The sequence below is a fragment of the Astyanax mexicanus genome, chromosome 11, assembly GCF_023375975.1.
Source record: "Astyanax mexicanus isolate ESR-SI-001 chromosome 11, AstMex3_surface, whole genome shotgun sequence".
NCBI lineage: Eukaryota > Metazoa > Chordata > Actinopteri > Characiformes > Acestrorhamphidae > Astyanax > Astyanax mexicanus.
The window spans coordinates 9,522,540-9,541,067 of NC_064418.1; the positions used below are offsets into that span (position 1 = coordinate 9,522,540).

Consider the following 18,528-nt stretch of genomic DNA (forward strand, 5'->3'; position numbering starts at 1 on the left):
GTACTCATGTGTAGCTCAAAATCAGTTGCCCCTATAAGCCAGTGTAAATTTTTAATCATTTATTGTTTATGGTATACATTATCTTCCTTGTAATTGGCGCTGTAGTCCAACACTTCTTTCTAAATACAACTACCAAGTCAATCCGAGATTCAAAAACATCATACAATCAATCTTCTCAGAAGGAAATACATTCCGAGACACTCCGAGAGCAGCCGCGCCTCCCACCTCTCGACTGACTGGTATTGATTTACACTGGAATATCCCACACAGGCTTCAGTTAATAAAACAGACAGGAAGAAGCATAAATTACAATCTCTCTCTCACTCTCTCGCTTTCTCGAAAACACACCCACTTGGTTTTCTATCATGTCAGGACATGGGGTGTGCATGTCATCTGCATTTTAGTGATTTTCTATTAGTGACAGTGCAGTACGAGACACAATTTTATCTACATTCCTACAGCTAACCAAGACAAAAAGTTCCCATTTAGTTCCCATTTAGACACATATTTTTTGGGTGTAAGATTTTAGGTCACTCAAATGCATTTCTGGTTAGGCAGACTGAAATCTGACTGTGCACAGCGTACTCTCAACCGGAAATGACTGTCCACCTGAAGGACTGTGCATCAGGCACTAAGGTACTAAGTATCAGCATCAACAGGATCAGCGCCAATCCATATCTGGGCATTCAGTACATACAGTCATATTGTATGTACACATATAGTACCCACACACATACACAGACACACAGTGTCCAATTTTTCTAGGCAATTTAGAGAATCCAATTCACCAGATCTCAATGTTTTTAAGACTGTAGGAGGAAACCAAAACAGACATGGGGCGCACAGAGACACAGGGAACTCTACCCAGATAGGGATTGAACCCAGAACCCCTGCCCTGAGAGGTGAATGTGCTAACATTATCATCAGAGAACTAATTATTAAGTTATTACATAAGGAAAACAAACAGCATTTATTTCAAATAAAACTAGCTAGCAAAAACTGCTGTTCTACTGGACAGTACAGCACATCAGCATTTCTAAAGCTCTATCCGGAAGAAATTAGATGACAGGGGGACATCTTTGATTCAATTCCTGTCCGGATTGACCGTGTATGTGTTTTTCTTAGACGTCCTCTGAGAAAATTACAGGCTGAATTATCTTCTCTTTTTCACTGAACTTCGTGGTCCTATGGTAAAGTTATTTCTGTCCAGATGAACATTGCTTTTAATAAAATAGCTATTTTTCCACTGCCACACACCGTAATAACACTTTGAGCACGCATTTCCATGGATATACATGTGAACACAACATCAAGTTGAAATGGGGAGCTACTAACAGCAATGTATGTGATTGAGACAGCCAAAAAACTCACTGGTCCTCCTGTTTTTTTCAATTGCAGTCCAGACGCAAGAGTTTTATCACACAAGAGTGGAAATGTAAAATATTTTTCACAGACGTCCCCCTGAGAAACCAATCCCTTCCAGACAGAGCTTATGAAGTAGCGTCTCCTGCAACTGTAGTTTGCGGTTTGAGTTTACTGCTAACATTGGTCTACTATTAGTAGAGCTATAAGATGATGGAGATGCCTCCATCTCTATGTTTCTTATGAAACCAAGACATGAATAAAGAGTTAATTCCGCTTCCACCACCAGAACATTAGCAATATCATGTGCTGAAGTCAGTCTGATTATTAGTTCTGGATCACAAACATCAACCCACTCATTTGAAATCTATTGGACAATGCTCTATCACTCCAGAGTCCATAGCCCAACGCCCAACGCTCTTGCTGACAACGTTTGGCAACAGACTTGCAAAGGCTCATGTGCAGCTGATCCCATTCTATTGGCAGTGCTTTACTATGGAGATTATACAAGCTGGGTTTGGGCCACTGAACACCTGTGTCAGTAGTGGGTGCACTTCAAATTAGATGAATTCATTAATTGGACAGGGTGTCTGGATATATTTAGACCATTGTCTAACCCTACTATTAACCCTACTATATTTTTTATCGTAAAATTGCAAACACAAACACAAACACACACACAGACACAATAGAGGGATACACAGATACACAGACAATCGGCACAGCCCACACTCCACAACACTGGCGTGCTCTTCTCCTGCAGAGACTCTTATGGAAACAGACAGGACTGGATGTTTCAGAGGCCTTTAACCTCCCTCACGTCTCCTGTACTACACATCAAACCCTGAGGGGCATCTGCAGGAGGACACACACACCCCAACACACACACAGAAACACACACACACCAAATACCAGTACCCATTTCTCTTAGTGACACAGAATCAGAGCAGTCTGCTGCTCAGCTAAAATAAAGACAGTCAGTTTCCCATCACGACTACACGCCCACACACTGAGTCAATCCCCACATATATTCTCTTACTGCATATAATCACATAAACTCAAAGCAGGCAAGTCCATTATTCTCTCTACACACACATACACACACACACACACACACTGGTGCTGAACGATGAATTGTATTTTTAGTACCTTTGCAGTTTCTAAAGATGAAAGATCAGGCAGGATACAGAACAGTTACAGAACAGTCAGCTCAAGTTCAACTCACAGCGTGTTTTTTCTTTTTTTCAGCAACAGAGATACTGAACATCACAGTCGATTTAGTCGACAATTAGTCAATTAAACTCCTTGAATTACTTTGATTACTACATTTATGTTCTCAAACGATCATCTTAGAGATTCATTTGCAATTTGGGCACCTAGAGGTCATTATTAAACCATGTAAAGCTAGTTAGTGTATATCAATGAAAAACAGGAAAACCCACACCAGCAGTTTCTCACAAATGCACAAGTTTGTATTCAGAATGTTAATAAATGTATAATAAATGTTTACCTACATTTCGACTTGACCATATCAGCTATGGGGCAAAGGTAGAACAGTCAGTGTTATGACTAATGTTATAAAGTATTCTCAAGTTATTTTAGGCTTGAATATAACCTCTAATGAAATATTTCTTCACCTTCTTCCCATGTTGCCTTATACAAAGTCTCATGGAGGCTACTTTTGGGTAGTTTACCTCCTGGTGAGAGACTAGTTGTAAGATATGACACTATGTAGCCTCATTCAATCTGGACAGGATTGGTTTCTCAGGGGGACGTCCGTAAAAAAAAAAAAATCACATTTCTACTCTTGTGTGATAAAACTCCTGCGTCCGGACTGCAATAGAAAAAACAGGAGGACTAGTGAGTATTTTATTGGCTTTCTCGGTCGTGTGACATAACGTTTGTAGCCCCAACATTTCCACTCACTGTTGTGTTAACGTGTTTAAGTGTAATTACGGTGCGTGGCAGTGGCAGTAGACAAATAGCTCTTTTATTAAACGCAAGGTGACGAAACTCAGACGTGGATCCGAATGGGACTAACTTTATCGTAGGACCACGGAGTTCAGCGAAAAGAAAAAAAATCCCAAGTAGTAGCACCAAAACACACACTTACATACACACACACACACACAACCCAAACTGTTGTATGTTCTGCTGGCGCTGCACCTGACGGTGCAACCTTGTTTGTCCTTTTTCAGGTTGCCTCTGGCACTGGGCACAAAGGAGCCCAGTGATAGAGAGAGATAGAGACAGGAAGACAAAGAGAAAGGAGAGCAAGAGAAGAACTGGAGAGGGATAACAGGAGAGGATCTGGCCACGCAAGACAACAAAAAGTTTATGTAAAATAGGTAGGGACTGGGGAAATGTGTGTGTGTGTGCTGCAGATAATGAGTAACATTTGTAAGGCTGAGAGTGGGAGCAGTGATGAGGCAGCAGTGTATTATCTGAGTGTAGATGAAAAGAGAGGCGTGGTGAACGGATGAGTTTAACAACAGCCTTTCATCCACAGCTGCTACAAACAACTCTGATTATCCTTCCCCTCTTTCAGCATCTCTCTCGCCCTCGATTCTCTCTCTGTCTTTCTCTTTTATATCTCCCCCTTCTCCTCTGCATTCCCTCTCTCCATTTACTGCCTTATATCTCTCCACCTTCTCAGATCTGTTGAGGTATCCCTCTTTTCCCCCACATTTACACAAGAGTGCATTCATTTACACACTCACTCCCACTTACACCTCTGAGGATGTCTCACTGAGCCTGACAGACCCGTCAAACACTGCCTGTCTCTCTGAAATTACCCAGACTCCCGTGGGAGCTCTGTTCACACCTGCCGCAGTCACCGGACAACTTTTACACGGCTGCCACATCCTGCAGCAACTTCACACACATACACACACACACACACTCACACACAGTCTGTTAAAAAAGCACAGATACGTCTCTATGAATTGCTAAAGAGGGTGATACTACTACAAGCTGCAGGATGACAACTCACACACACACACACACACTCAATCCATGCATGCAAACATGTATATGCACAAGCTTTTACAGTAGGAATACACACACACACACATGAATATAATATATATCACCACACACACACACAATTACCCATCCATTCCACATCCACACACACACACACACACACACTCAAACTGCACATGCAAGCATGTATGCACACATACACACACATACACACACACACACACACTAATATGCACATACATATACAGCAGGAACACACACACACACACACGTGTGTATATGGTACACACACACACACACAATCCTCATACACCCATGCATAATCCTACACACACACTCACACACCTAATTTCCTCACACACACACACACACACACACTACACTCAGACTGACATATGCAGTACACATCCCACACCCAATCCACACACACACCTACTCTACAACACACACGCACGCGTATACATGCATTCATTTCATATGCACACATACTAAATACACCCACACTCACATGTACAGCCTCACACTCACACACAATTACACGCATCCACACCTTCCCACACTCTCCATCACTCTGCGCACATGCGCTCTCTCCTCTCGGCGATGACATCATTGTCAGGCGGTTGATGCGCCGCTCGGCTCGCGCGCGTTACTCACAGCATTTGATGAGGTGGTAGTGTGACATGCTGTCCGAGTGTCCTCGCGCTGCAGCTACAGGTCCCCTCTGCCCGCGTGCACACACACAGCCCGAGCGCAGCTGCAGTCCTGCCCGCGCGCCGCTCTCTGCATTATTCACACAGCCGCGCGCGCGCTATCCGCTTACAGGGCTGCACCGCACAGCATAGCAGGCAGCCGGCAACAGCGCGCTCTCTCTCTCTCTCTCTCTCTCTCTCTCTCTATCACACACACACTACCTCTCTCACCCTCCCTCTCTCTCTCTATTCATGAGCGGCGCACGTGCTATTGGAACGCCGGTGACGGACGCCTCCGTAGCTCCGCCCACTGCCGCGCACACCCCTCTCTCTGTCTATCACAGGGGCGGCGAGGACACACCCACCCTGCACATACATGCTCCTCACCTCATGCAGAGAGAGAGAGAGAGAGAGAGAGAGAGAGTATAAAGATGGGGGTTCGATGTAAAGATGTGTAGAAAGAGACAGGGAGAGAGAGAATTTAGAACAGTAAGAGAAAGATAGACTTTAAGAGAGAAAGAAGGGTATTAAGATGGAGATTTGAGCAAAAGAGGTAGAGAGAGAGAGGTAGAGAGAGTAAGGGTATTGAGATTTGAAGAAAAGATGCAGAGAAAGACGAGAAGGGTATGAAGATAAAGATTTGAGGAAAAGAGGTAGAGAGAGAGAATGTAAGGGTATTGAGATTTGAAGAAAAGAAGTAGAGAAAGACGAGAAGGGTATGAAGATGAAGATTTGAGAAAAGACGGAGTGAGAGAGACGTATAAAAGAGGTAGAGAGAGAAGGGAAGGATATTGAGATTTGAAGAAAAGAGAGATAGAAAGAGCAGTAAAGAAAGAGACAGAGAGAGAGGGAAGGGAAAGGTATAAAGATGGGGGTTTGAGGTAAAGATGGGTAGAAAAATAGAAAGAGACAGGGGGAGAGAAAATGTAGAACAGTAAGAGAAAGATACACTTTAAGAGAAAAAGACGGACATAAAGATGGAGATTACACGAAAAGAGGTAGAGAAAGAAGGGCATGAAGATTTGAGGAAAAGAGGTATAGAGAGAGGTGAAGGGAGTAGAGAGAGACAGAGAGAGAGAGGAATAAAGATGGGGGGTTCGAGGTAAAGATAGGTAGAAAGATAGAAAGTACACTCTAGGGGAGAAAGACTGGTATAAAGAGGTAGAGAGAGGAGAAGGGAGTAGAGAGAGAAAAGGGTATTAAAATAAAGATTTGAGGAAGAAAGAGTGAGAGATGTAGAAAGAGGTTGAGAGAGAAGGGAAGGGTATTGAGATTTGAAGAAAAGAGGTAGAGAGAGCAGTAAAAAGAGAGAGAGAAAGGAAAGGGTATGGAGATAGAGATTTGAGGAAAAGAGAGGTAACGACGGATAGAGAGAGAGAGAGAGAGAGAGAAACTGCTGCAGTGCGGCTCCTTATTGCAGTCTGACAGCTTAACTCCCCTGCCGTAGCTTTTGACTGACCGCAAACAAGCTTCAGTTAACTGACCACCCCTTAACCATGGCAACTCCAATCTTCACTATGTAACCTCTACTCCTAACTATGGGTGAGACATCTACTGTGTGTGTGTGTGTGTGTGTGTTGCGTGTGTGTGTGTAGAGAGAGTGCGTTTACCTGAACATGACTTCATGCAAGCTTTAGTTTGGAGCTCTGAGACACTGAAAGCACTTATCTGACATGAGCCGGTGTGTTCTTTTCTTTCCTTCCATTTTTCCCTTACCAACCACCACCTCCGTACCAACCCACACATCAAACACCTGACAGGGACTACAGACAACTGCAGGAGTGTGTGAGAGCTACACCAGGAGAGAGAGAACGAGGGAGGGAGGGAGGGAGGGAGGGAAGAAGGAAAGACAGACAGACAGAGCTTCAGAAATAAAGCCTGTCATCGGTATCCAGGTCATACACTTAACTCTTTCATTCTCCAGCATCACTCAGACCTTGGAATGCAATCACTGCACCTCCAAACAACAGTGCTTCTTCAATTGTCTTAACAGTGGGCAACGTTAATTTGATGTCAGATTTGAACTGAAAATGATAATCAGCTTGACATCAAAACCCAACGTTGAACAGGCGTTTAATTTAGGTTGAAAAATAAAGACAAAAATGTATCAAAAACACAAATTGTTGGTTGTAAATCAAAGTATCTTCCATTTAAAAAAAAAACAAAATGGGTTGAAATTAAGCTCCAACATTAAGCAGAAGTTTAATTACATGTTAACAAGCAGCATTGTGCTGACATCAAGTTCCAACATTGAAATTGGTGTCACATATCTGTCAAACACCAGCACTGAGTTAACATCAAACAAATGTTGAATTAAGATTGGAAACCAGAGCCACACATCCATCAAAACTAGCATAAGTTTGGTCAAGCTCCAGCATTAAACAAAGGAATTTTGATTGGAAATCAAAGTCACATAGAAAGTCAAAAACCAACACTGGGTTGACAAAAGATCCAACGTCATACATACATTTTGAATTAAAAAAATCTAATAAAAAATTTGGAAATCAAAGCCACATATCTTTCAACAAACATATTTAAGACATATTTCACATATCCATCAAGTCACATATCCATCAAAAAATAGCATTGAGCTTACATCAAGCACAAATTTTAGACAGACATTGAATCTGGTTGGAAATTAGTCACATAGAAGTCAAAAACCAACACTAGGCTCCAGCGCCATATATACATTTGGAATTTTAGATTGGAAATCAAAGCCAACAACAGCACTAAGTTAACATTTAGCTCCAAATTTAGACAAATGATGAAATTTGAGTCACATATCCATCAAAAAAAGCATTGGGCTGACATTAAGCTCCAACATTAGACAGACATTGAAAATCAAAGTCACATGTTAGTCAAAATCAACACTGGGTTGACATAAAGCACGAATGTCTTAAAAACATTTGGAATTTAGATTGGAAACCAAAGCCACATATCCTTCAACAACTGCACTGAATTAACATTTAGCTCCAAATTTAGACAAATGTTGAAATTTTGGTTGGTAATCAAAGTCATAAATTCATCAAATAGCATTAGGCTGACATCAAGCTCCAATATTAGACAGACATTGAATTTAGGTTGGAAATCAAAGTCACATAGAAGTGAATGAATTAATAAACTTCACAGTTTACATGTATTACACACGGCCATTCATATTCAGCACTCATCCACACACCGGTGAGAAGCGGCAGCCAATAGGACACAGCGCATTCTCAACCGGAAACCACTGTCCACCTGGAGGACTACATCGGACACTACAGCATTTACCCATGACAGAGTGGCAATTAATATCTAGACACAGTCATACACACATTTACACACACACACACACACACACAAACTTACATACATATCACACACTTTTACACATACACACCAGATACACACCAGTTTGTAGTATTACATTTTTCTGGGCAATTTAGAGTATCCAATTTACCTGATCTACCTGTTTTTGGACTGTGGAGGGAAACGGGAGTCCCCGGAGGAAACCCACACAGACACAGGGAGAGCATGTAAAATCCACACAGATTGGGACTTGAACCCAAGACCCTGTGCTAGGAGGCGAACGTGCTAACCACTAAGCCACCCAAAGTCAAAAAACAATACTTGGTTGATATCAAACTCCAACATCAGGCAGACGTTCAGATATTCACTCCATTATCATTGAGAACATCCAATAACATCCAATATTAGACAGATGTTAAATCACCTGTCAAGAATAATACTAAGTTACAGCTAAGCAACATTAGACAGACATTGAACTTTGGTTACCCAACACCATATATCACAATATATTAGCATCAGCTATTGTCACTAGCCAACCCCATACTGACATTATGCATTGTCCTGACACTGAACTTTGGTTACCTAACATCACAACCTACATTTAATTAAATCACAACATTTACAGATGTTAGTTCCTCATTGCTGTGCTATATATAAATCATTTACATTATACAGGGGCAGATTTTCCATATAGAATGGCAGAGAGCCAGCGGGTCTGAGAGTGCAGAGCGAATGACTTGGAGAAGAAATGAGGACAGACTTAAATGCCACCATCTTCCTCACCGCTATCACTCACAACAGATGCTCTCACGCAACGCTGCCGTAGTGGAGAAGTGGAGAAGAAAGAATGCAGGAGAAGGACAGATGGAGGGGAGGATGACTGAGAAAAAATGAAGGAGATGAAGGAAGAGAGAGAGAGAGAGAGAGATGGGGATGAGGATTGGGGTCGAGGAGCAGAGAACGGATGCAGTTCCGAATGTGAATGTAATGGTTGGTTTAAAGCAAAAAATGGAATAAAAGTTATTTTGATTAGCCACGACATCTGTGGACAAAATCCGACTTCCTTTCAGACTTGCTCACATCGTGTCTGGTAATGTATTTATCTATAAAATATTTTTTTATCTATTTATTTATAAAACATTAATGCTATATTGTGGCTACTAGTACGATTGGTTGCAATGTACACAATTACAATGGCATGCCAAAAGTTATATGATGTAAAGGTAAATTTATCATGAAGTACTACCTTAAGGAATTCCTTGGTAACACTCACACCTGTATATGCGTACTGGAAATACATCATAGAAAGTTAATGCTAGCTGTGAGAATAAGGTGAAAATAAATGATGGGACTTTATTAATCAATGTGGCAATGTTTCATAAACAATGTTTTATCTTCTTACCTGCTGAAAATATGTTTAAAATTAAATTGACACACCTCTCCTGTTCTTCTGATATTCAGTGACAGTCCATGTTTAGTTGTTGGTTTTGTTTTTATTAAATGGAGCACAGTGGTGCTGGGTTTGTTCAGTGTTCAGCACCCCTAGACTCCTAGACTTTTTGATGAGGAAAATATCCTGAAGCAATTTAAACCCTGTGGAGAATCATCTGCCTGCTAAACATGAGTAAATAAGTGAGGGGTGATTTACAAGCCAGGTCCCTGAGGTGCTGCACATCTAACACCTGGCTAATAATTACTGACCTGTTATATACGTGTGTCTGATCACTTAATACATCTTAATATTCTGTTGGCTTCTGGATCTGCCAGTCATCACATGATCACTTTGTTCTGTTATTGATCACACTCTACAGTTATTTCAGTATGAAGCTAAAAATAAGCTAACCGTTAGCTATTTAATTATTAACTATTCAGCTATTCTTTAATAGCTGATTACATTTACAGTTATGTAACTAACCAACAGAACCAACTCAAGCCAATTACAGTAGATTATACCACAATTAGTTCCGACCTTGCAATGTGATTGGCTGAGAGGTGTTCTATGAGTGACATTATTAGGCAGAAATGCACTGTAACCGAAGCTCTTCAAGTATTACTCCGCCACATACAGGTTACTTAGCAATGATGCAGAACTTACAAACCAAATACAAACCTACTGACTGCCAATATTACACATTATAGCACTCCCTCTTGCGTATTATTGCTTAATTACAGTAGTAGCAATTACAGTAGAGAAAAAACTATGTAGAGAAAGGGCCCTAAGAAAAAGCCAAGTATGTCAGGGAGCTTCACAGTTCATCCATTACATGTGGTCTTTACAGAAGGTCATGTTTCACAGAAGGTCACCAGTGAAGATTCTGCATCCCTGCAGGGGGCCAAACACCCACAACCCCTGACTACTGTGTTCCAGGACCCCTGCAGTGCTGCAACACAGACAACACAACACACACACACACACACCAGAGGCTGCATTAAGAAGCAGAAGCAGGGCTGTCAGCTTCTGTCCCCGTGTGGAGCAGATGAGAGTGAGCCAATCCAGCAGGTTTCAGCCTCCTCTCTGGGGAGACGATCCTACAAGGTCGGGGATCTGTGGCGGAACTCGCCGCGGCGCCTCGTCAGACTAGAGTCAAATGAATTGTGATAGCTTCCTATTTCCTTCCCACTGCATATGTCTCCCAGTCTTTAAAAAAGAGACAGGGGAGAGCTTTCGGCAGAGAGAGGAGATTGGCCTCTTCTGCAAAAACGAGCAGAGGTGATCCCCGTTTCATTTAAATGTCAGAGTGGAGAGATATAGAAACACATCTCCAGAGGTTTCTTCCTCACGAAAAATGGTGGCTGGTTGACGGACAGTCTGGACGGCAGACAAAATGTTCTTGAGTGCATCATAAAGGAATGTCTAGCAGTCAGCGATCTCTCACCAAGAGGTACACTACCCAACCCAGCTGGCACACAAACGACCTTCAACGTTGAAATGTGGTTGAAATATGACTAAAGCAATGTCTGTTGAAACAACGTGTCAAATGGTTGTGCTAACATTGAAACTTTAACATTGAATCAACATAATGTCCTCAACCTTCTGCCATATAATTTCTAAAAACGGTTGGATGGAGGAATGAAACAGTGTTTTACTTCTATTTGCAGTAACTGCTTTTTAATTTAACATCATGTTCATGTTTTATTTGTTTTACTGTTTTAGTGTTTTTGAGATCAGATGTTCAGTAATCAGATTGGTAGTGGTGGGTAACTTTCTTTATACTCAGTTTTACTGCAGAGATGTAAGTTTATTGTTAACACTTTCTAGTTTTATTGAGCTATGGTTTATTAAAGGTTGAACCTTTGACGTTACAACAACGCTGCTATATCAACATTGATTCACTTTTCAAAATCAACGTTGATTCAACCATAACATCAACATTGATCAACGTTAAATCAACGTAAATTAAACGTTGAAATGCCAGCTGGGATAAGTAGCCTCTGAGTGCCATTATATAAAGCAGCAAGGCAAGACTCAATGTCTAATTACTGTATTTTTTGCACTAAGACAAGCAGTAAAGGAGCAGTAAAGGAGCAGTAAAGCTACCCCACTGAAGTTTATAACAGTATTATAAAGAAGTTTCAGTTTAGTTCTCCAGCAGTATTAGCATTAGCCGCTAACTGCCCTAAGGGCTAAGGGCTCTTTCGTCATTTAGAGGCAAGTATTATGAGCCTGTAGCCTGCTGCTAACCACGGCTAGCACTGCTGGAGCAACATTAGCATTACCTGCAAACCGTGCTAAGCGTTAGCTCTTTCACTCTTTCGCCATTCATGGGAGTATTATTGAACTGTAACCTGCATGTTTTCCGTGTTAAAACAAGCTACGTGGAATGAACCACTAGCAAATATCCCTCTAGCTAACCGGAACACTCAGGGTTCTCCAGTGTACAGTTGTCTGATGGAATTAGCTGCTAACCGTGGTTAATGCTAATGCTGCAGCACCCAGCCTTAGTGGTAATATGGAAATCTGGAAATCTTGACGACCAGCAGAATTAGAGAGACGGGCTGAATTACAAAGAAAACAAGGCGACATTCCTGTTCCTTACTAGTATCGCACAATGCGCCTTATAATCCGCTGCGCCTTGTAGCGCGAAATATATGGTATTCCAAGTTTTGCAGAAGCCTGTGGTGTGTTATCTATTTTTTGTTTTTGGTTACTCAGTGTAGCTAATACTTAATCCTTAAGAATGCTTAAAACGATTGCATTGGATTGATAAACTCTACAATCTACTAAAACTTGTGTTCTTGTCTATGTGTGTGTGTGTGTGGGGGGGATTCTCACCACAGATGCTTCCCTCTACTACTACTCATAATAGCAATAGAAAGACTAAAAATAGTGCTACTCCTTTGTTGTCTCTGGTGTATTGGGCCGTCTCTGATGTCCACGCACTATCAGGATAAAAGCCATTGATGAACACCTGAAGAAGCTATTTCCACTAATTACAGCATCAGCAGCAGCAGCAGCAGGAGGAGGAGCTCGCAGCCAACCCCAGCCCAGCCCGCTCAACCATGCTGGAGCAAGCACTCTCAATTACTCCACCAGCCATGGCCTGAGGAGAGCGGCGCAGGAACAGCCACAGAGAGGAGCATGAATTATACATGGGCTGGGATCTCTACACGACATTAATTATTCAGTCTTTGTGTTGTATTTACTCAAATAAATATTCCTTTTCCCTAAAATTTTAGCGCTGAATCTTATTAGCATAACTTTAGGGTTAATTTTCCTAACCAGTAGACAGGCTAATAGAAATAAAATGCACACAATCCAATTACAAATGCAGTCAAAAAGAGCAAGTAAAGCCGCACAGCACCTAACTAACTGTGGAAAACATCAACACACAAATTTTGGAGGGAGAAACACAGTGATCAGACACTGATAACACTGATATAAATAGGTAGAGAAGCTTCTGTGTTATATATATATATATATATATATATATATATATATATATATATATATATATATATATATATATATATATATGTAAATATGTATTCAGCTTCTGCTTCCAAACGGGTACTGATTATATTCTGGCAGTGATGATTAGGAAGCTAATACACACAAACAGCTAAATCTGTGCACAAACACACATGCAGACACACACAATCCTGTATTCCATTATGCTGCACATTAAAATAATCAATTTCTTTCATTTATATTCACTCAAGACCCTCTCCAGTCTCCACTTCTGTATACTGTGTTCTTTATCCAGCAGAAATTCGTACACTGACTTTCTAGATCTACCAATATAAAGTGGTTGTAATTTTGTTTTTGTGGATTTTTATATGTATTTATTTATTTTACAAATAAGTACAAATGTTTGTGGATGCCCCTTATAATTATATATTCCATATTATGGAATTCCATAATTATTCCCTAATAATTCCATTCAGCTGCTTCAAACTGAAACTGCTCCCACTACTGACACAAATGTGCAATTGCACATACCTACTGTAACTTGTGTAGTCCCTGTAATATACTGTATACTGTATATAGTAGGATATAATAGGATTCTCACATAAACAGATAAGCATGCCCATTAACCCATTGGCACCATCCATAAAGGTCTATACAGTAGTTTTGGGATGAATTGGTAACTTGGGGATGTGGTGAAGTGGTGATCATCAACATCCTGACCTCAATGACCTAGTAATCTGTAGGTCATTAAAACAAGCAATCAACTCCTCACAGCAAGCTGCAACATCTAGTAGAAAGCCTCCCCTGGAAAGTCAAGACATTTAATCAATTTAAAGCAAAGTTAAATCTTTAGTAATTAAATCTTTGATATCAGAAGATACAGTAAACTGGGCAAGGTATCCCACTACTTTTGTCCATATAGTATATGACCTTTTTTAAAGATTTTTGCTATGGAACCTATAAAACCTACAGTATATTCACTGTAAATAAATGATCTGTGCTCTAATAGAAAAGGAGTATGTTAATTTGTTGACAAACTGTTACCTCCAGTGAACGGCTTGAGAATGCCCACACCTGTATACATTGTGAGGCGATACCTTGTAAGTGAGGCTGAACACTGAACACTGGCCGATGTGCTCTTGGAAATCGAACCGTTAGTTCGATTAAGGCCGTACTGTGGATGACACACTCCATTTACAGTCCTTGAGTACAGTATGAGATCAAAATCAAAGGATTCAATACTACTGTCTGGTCCATGACTTTTGGCATATCATTGTATTAGTACTATATAACAATAAAATGAATGGGTTAAATTAGGGTTGAATTTCTGTCAGCTCGGGCTCCGAGTGGTCCAGAGGACTAATGTGCTGCCACTATGATCGGGAGTTTGTTGGGAGACAGCTGCCAGAGTCCTGAGAGAGCATAATTCACATTGCTTTCTCTGGGTGGGTAGATGGCGCTCATTCCCCACATCAATTGAAAAGGTGATGTTGATCAGCACAATGCATCTGTGAGCTGATGTATGGGAACCGCGTCGCTGTGTTTTCCTCCGAGTGCGCTGCCTACTTGGCAAAGCCCCCTAGTGGTAGGGAAAATCCTAATGAGTGTTTTGGGTAATTGTTCTTGTAAATTGGGGAGAATTACATTACAGTACAGTGTAGAGTGAGGTCAAGTAAAGGAGGTTAATTAAATTGCATTATTAATTATTAATACATTACATTATTAATGTCTTTGTTGAGTGTATGATGTTTGCATTTAATACAAAAACCCAATAAAAATATTTAAATAATAATAATAAATTACATTAATGTTCCTGGTGCATCCAATAAAAAGTGCCCCAGTTCTGCTTACCTTACCTTACATGACTGCAGGGTTTACTGCTGTGATTACAGCTGACGGCGTCTGATTGGATTATATAGGTAAATGAGTTTAAACAGCTGACTGGCCGAGTCAAGAGAAGAAGCAGTGATGTAATGTTCTGAGAGAGCCAATAAGGGCATGTCTGCTTCTCTGGATTACTGGGTCAAGAATGTGCGAGGGCGTGTGTGTGTGTGTGTGTGTAGTTGTTGCAGAGAGCAAGAGAAAGAGAAAAACATCTTTTGAGCAAGCCTACTACTGTATGCTTCACAGCACAGAACAAAACACCCAACTGATTCAACCTCTAAAAACACTCAACTCTCAGCACTCAAGACAAATTCCTCCTCATCCCTTGCTTCTCTCTCTCTCTCTCTCTCTCTCTCTCTCTCTCATGCACACTCACACACTGACACACATACCAGAGGGGTGAGAAAACGCATCCATCCTAGGTTTACCTATTTTGGGTTATGTACAGTTGGGAAAAAAAAGGATGTGAACCCTTTGGGATTATACTTGGATTTCTGCATAAATTGGTAATTCCATGTGTTCTGATCTTCATATAAGTTACAACAATAGACAAACACAGTCTGCTTAAACTAATACCACAAAAAATGATATGTTTGCATGGTTTTATTGAACACAACAGGTTAACATTCACAGTGCAGGGTGGAAAAAGTATGTGAACCCCTAGGCAAATGACTTTTCTAAGAGCTAATTGGAGCCAGGATGTGATGAGATTAAAGGATGTGTTGGTTAAAGCTGCGCTGCCCTATAAAAAACACACTCCAGTTTTGAGTTTGCTGTTCTTATGAAGTCAGCATTGCTTGATGGGATTCTTGCCTCGAACAAAGAGCTTTAAGTTTTATGTTTAAGAATTGTTGACTTGTATGAAGCTGGAAAAGGTGACAAGAGTATCTCTAAAAGCTTTGATGTTCACGTGTCTACGGTTAGACATTCAAGGGTATAAAAAAATGTATAATATTTAGGGAATGTCTAGTTTTTTTCTATGCTTTGGAGCATTGATGAGCATGTGGACTTGACTACAATCGGCCACAAAGTGTTGCAAAGTCACCATCATACCAAAGTACACAGTTCTTTTTTACTGCTAAACAGCTCAGTAGCTGAATGCATTCATTTTAAAGGGTGTCCATAAATAATTAAACCTATCCTAAACTTTTATCATTGCTGTCACACAAAATCATTGTATCATTCTTTGACAAAAAGCAATCTGACAATCTGACCGTTGTTCTTTACATTATATTTTCATGATTTCATGATGAATGGACCAATAGAAATGCTCCAAAATGACCTGCAACAAAATGAGTTTATTAAAGACTTCTATTGAACCCCATTGGTGCTGGATACTAAATGGCACCTTCATAGATCTGGCAAAGTGAGCAGTAATGGTGACATGCACCTCATAATAATCATACATAAAATTAAAATTCCAATAGGTGACATATAGTAGCTTTATCTGAGCAGTACAGTGTCAGCTGAATCACAGATCAGGGTCAAGTGATCAAGGTCACTCATCAGTGTGCACTCACATGTGAGCTAAACACACACACACACACACACACACACACACACATACAATACATCTCTAATGCCTGAAATCTGGTACATCTCACCACAATACCTCAAAGCTGTTTTAATCTGAGTATCAGAACCACACCGGATTAAAGTCTGTAATCCAACCATTTTTTTTTTCTTACTCCAAAAGAGCAGCTCAGTCCACCCACCCCAGCACCGCTGCACTGTCTGTGTATAGTCATAAATGGAAATGGTCATTTAAATACACTGTAGCAACTGAATGCAACAACAGTAAAGACTGGGGAAAAATTCTCAAAAAAAAGGAAATTCAGTATTTGGTAATTCCCATAGCTTCCAGATTCAGACAGTCATTGACTGGAAAGGATCTGCATGTAAATAAAAAATATAATATATAAAATATAGGTCTATAAATTACTGTTAAATTTCAACAATAGGCATAAAATATGCCAACTATTATGTTTTATGTACCAAGCGATATTAGCGGCATGCTATTAGAGTTACCACGTCCCCAGCTAATGCTGCAGTAGTGGTGGAACACCATAAATGCTTAGCTTTTTAACATGGAATTGCTTTATTCCATTAGCATGAAAGGAGCAACTCTCAGCTTCTTTTGTTTTTGTACCAAGGCAGCTGAAAAGTAGATTCATTACATTGCTACAAAGTAAATAAGTAAACAAAACTAAACCCTAATTCTAAAAAAAATAAATCTTTCAAAGTCAAACGAGCGCTGGATTTTAATCTACACAGATTTCTCCTTTTATTTGGGTGAGTAAAGTGCTTTCATTTATTTAGTAAGTTTAAATTTTAAACATTTTTAACAGCACAGTTAGCAGCAGTGCTAGCCGCAGTTAGCAGTGCTTAGCGCTAGTAAGTGCCGTCCGACAGCGCTACACTAAGGAACCATGAGAGTTCCAGTAAGCCAGGGAACTATCAGCTAACAGTTTGTCCCACGTAGCTTGTGTTAATACAGTAAATGCACAGAATACAGTCCGATATACTCAACTCTGGACAGTGAAAGAGCTAGCGCTGTGGTTAGCGGTTAATGCTAATGTTGCTCCAGCCTCGTGCTGACTGGCCATATTCATACATAAAGCAAACTGGATTATAAGGTGCACTGTCGATTTTCGGGAAAAATAAAGTATTTTTTATGGCACATTATAGTCCAAAACATACGATAATTGTCCAAATACTTATGACCGTACACACACACACACAAAATCATGCACTAAAACAATGATACGCACACCAACACAAATCTAGCCAAGTATATTTCAAGGTCCTCCTCAAAAGTCGGCCCCCACTTACTTGGCTACAAGTCTCAAGTGGAGCATCAGGGATACCAATTAAGCTCCCTTTCCATTTCATCTAACCGAGCGTCAGGCCTGAAGACAGGCCAGTTAGAGCTACTACTGCCTCTGAATGTTTAATAAGCACTTGCACTCCCTCCACTCCCCTCACTCACACTCACTCCCTCTCTCTCGCTGGAAACGTCCACACGGCCAGTTCCAGGCAGCCAGGCCCCTGAGCACACCCTCAGCAGACGCATCCAGCATTACTGCAGGAAGAAGCGGTCCAGAACTTACACCATCTTTCTGAGCTGATTATAATATATATATATATGATTGTGTGTGTGTGCATATTATGCCTATATAATTAGACATGATTATTCTTATTCCTATAATGACTTCATGCTGAACTCTCTTGAGTTCTTTATAATTTATGATACGTGTGATTTATTATTCATTTTATCCTTCTCATACAACATCAAATCTGCTTGTTCGAGGGTGTTTTCAACGAATTAAAGCATTTTTCATTCTTCTAAAATTGACAGATCACAACTACACGATGTAAAGATTACCTATGTGTATATGTGTCTGCATTAGA

The 18,528-nt window shown here is 40.5% G+C and overlaps 1 protein-coding gene across 3 annotated transcripts in view; it reads right to left on the reverse strand.

The window, feature by feature from the left end:
* Positions 1-18,528, reverse strand: part of myo16 (myosin XVI) — a 264,223-nt gene that overhangs the window by 211,122 nt on the left and 34,573 nt on the right. For 2 of the 3 annotated variants that reach the window (XM_049485243.1, XM_049485245.1), the window contains exon 1: positions 5,002-5,219. The exons of the other annotated variant lie outside the window; for it this stretch is intronic. In XM_049485243.1, the coding sequence (XP_049341200.1) occupies positions 5,002-5,029 (28 nt within the window). In that variant the 5' untranslated portion in view covers positions 5,030-5,219. Of the gene's footprint in view, positions 1-5,001; positions 5,220-18,528 lie in introns of those variants that run through there. 3 annotated transcript variants of the gene reach the window in all.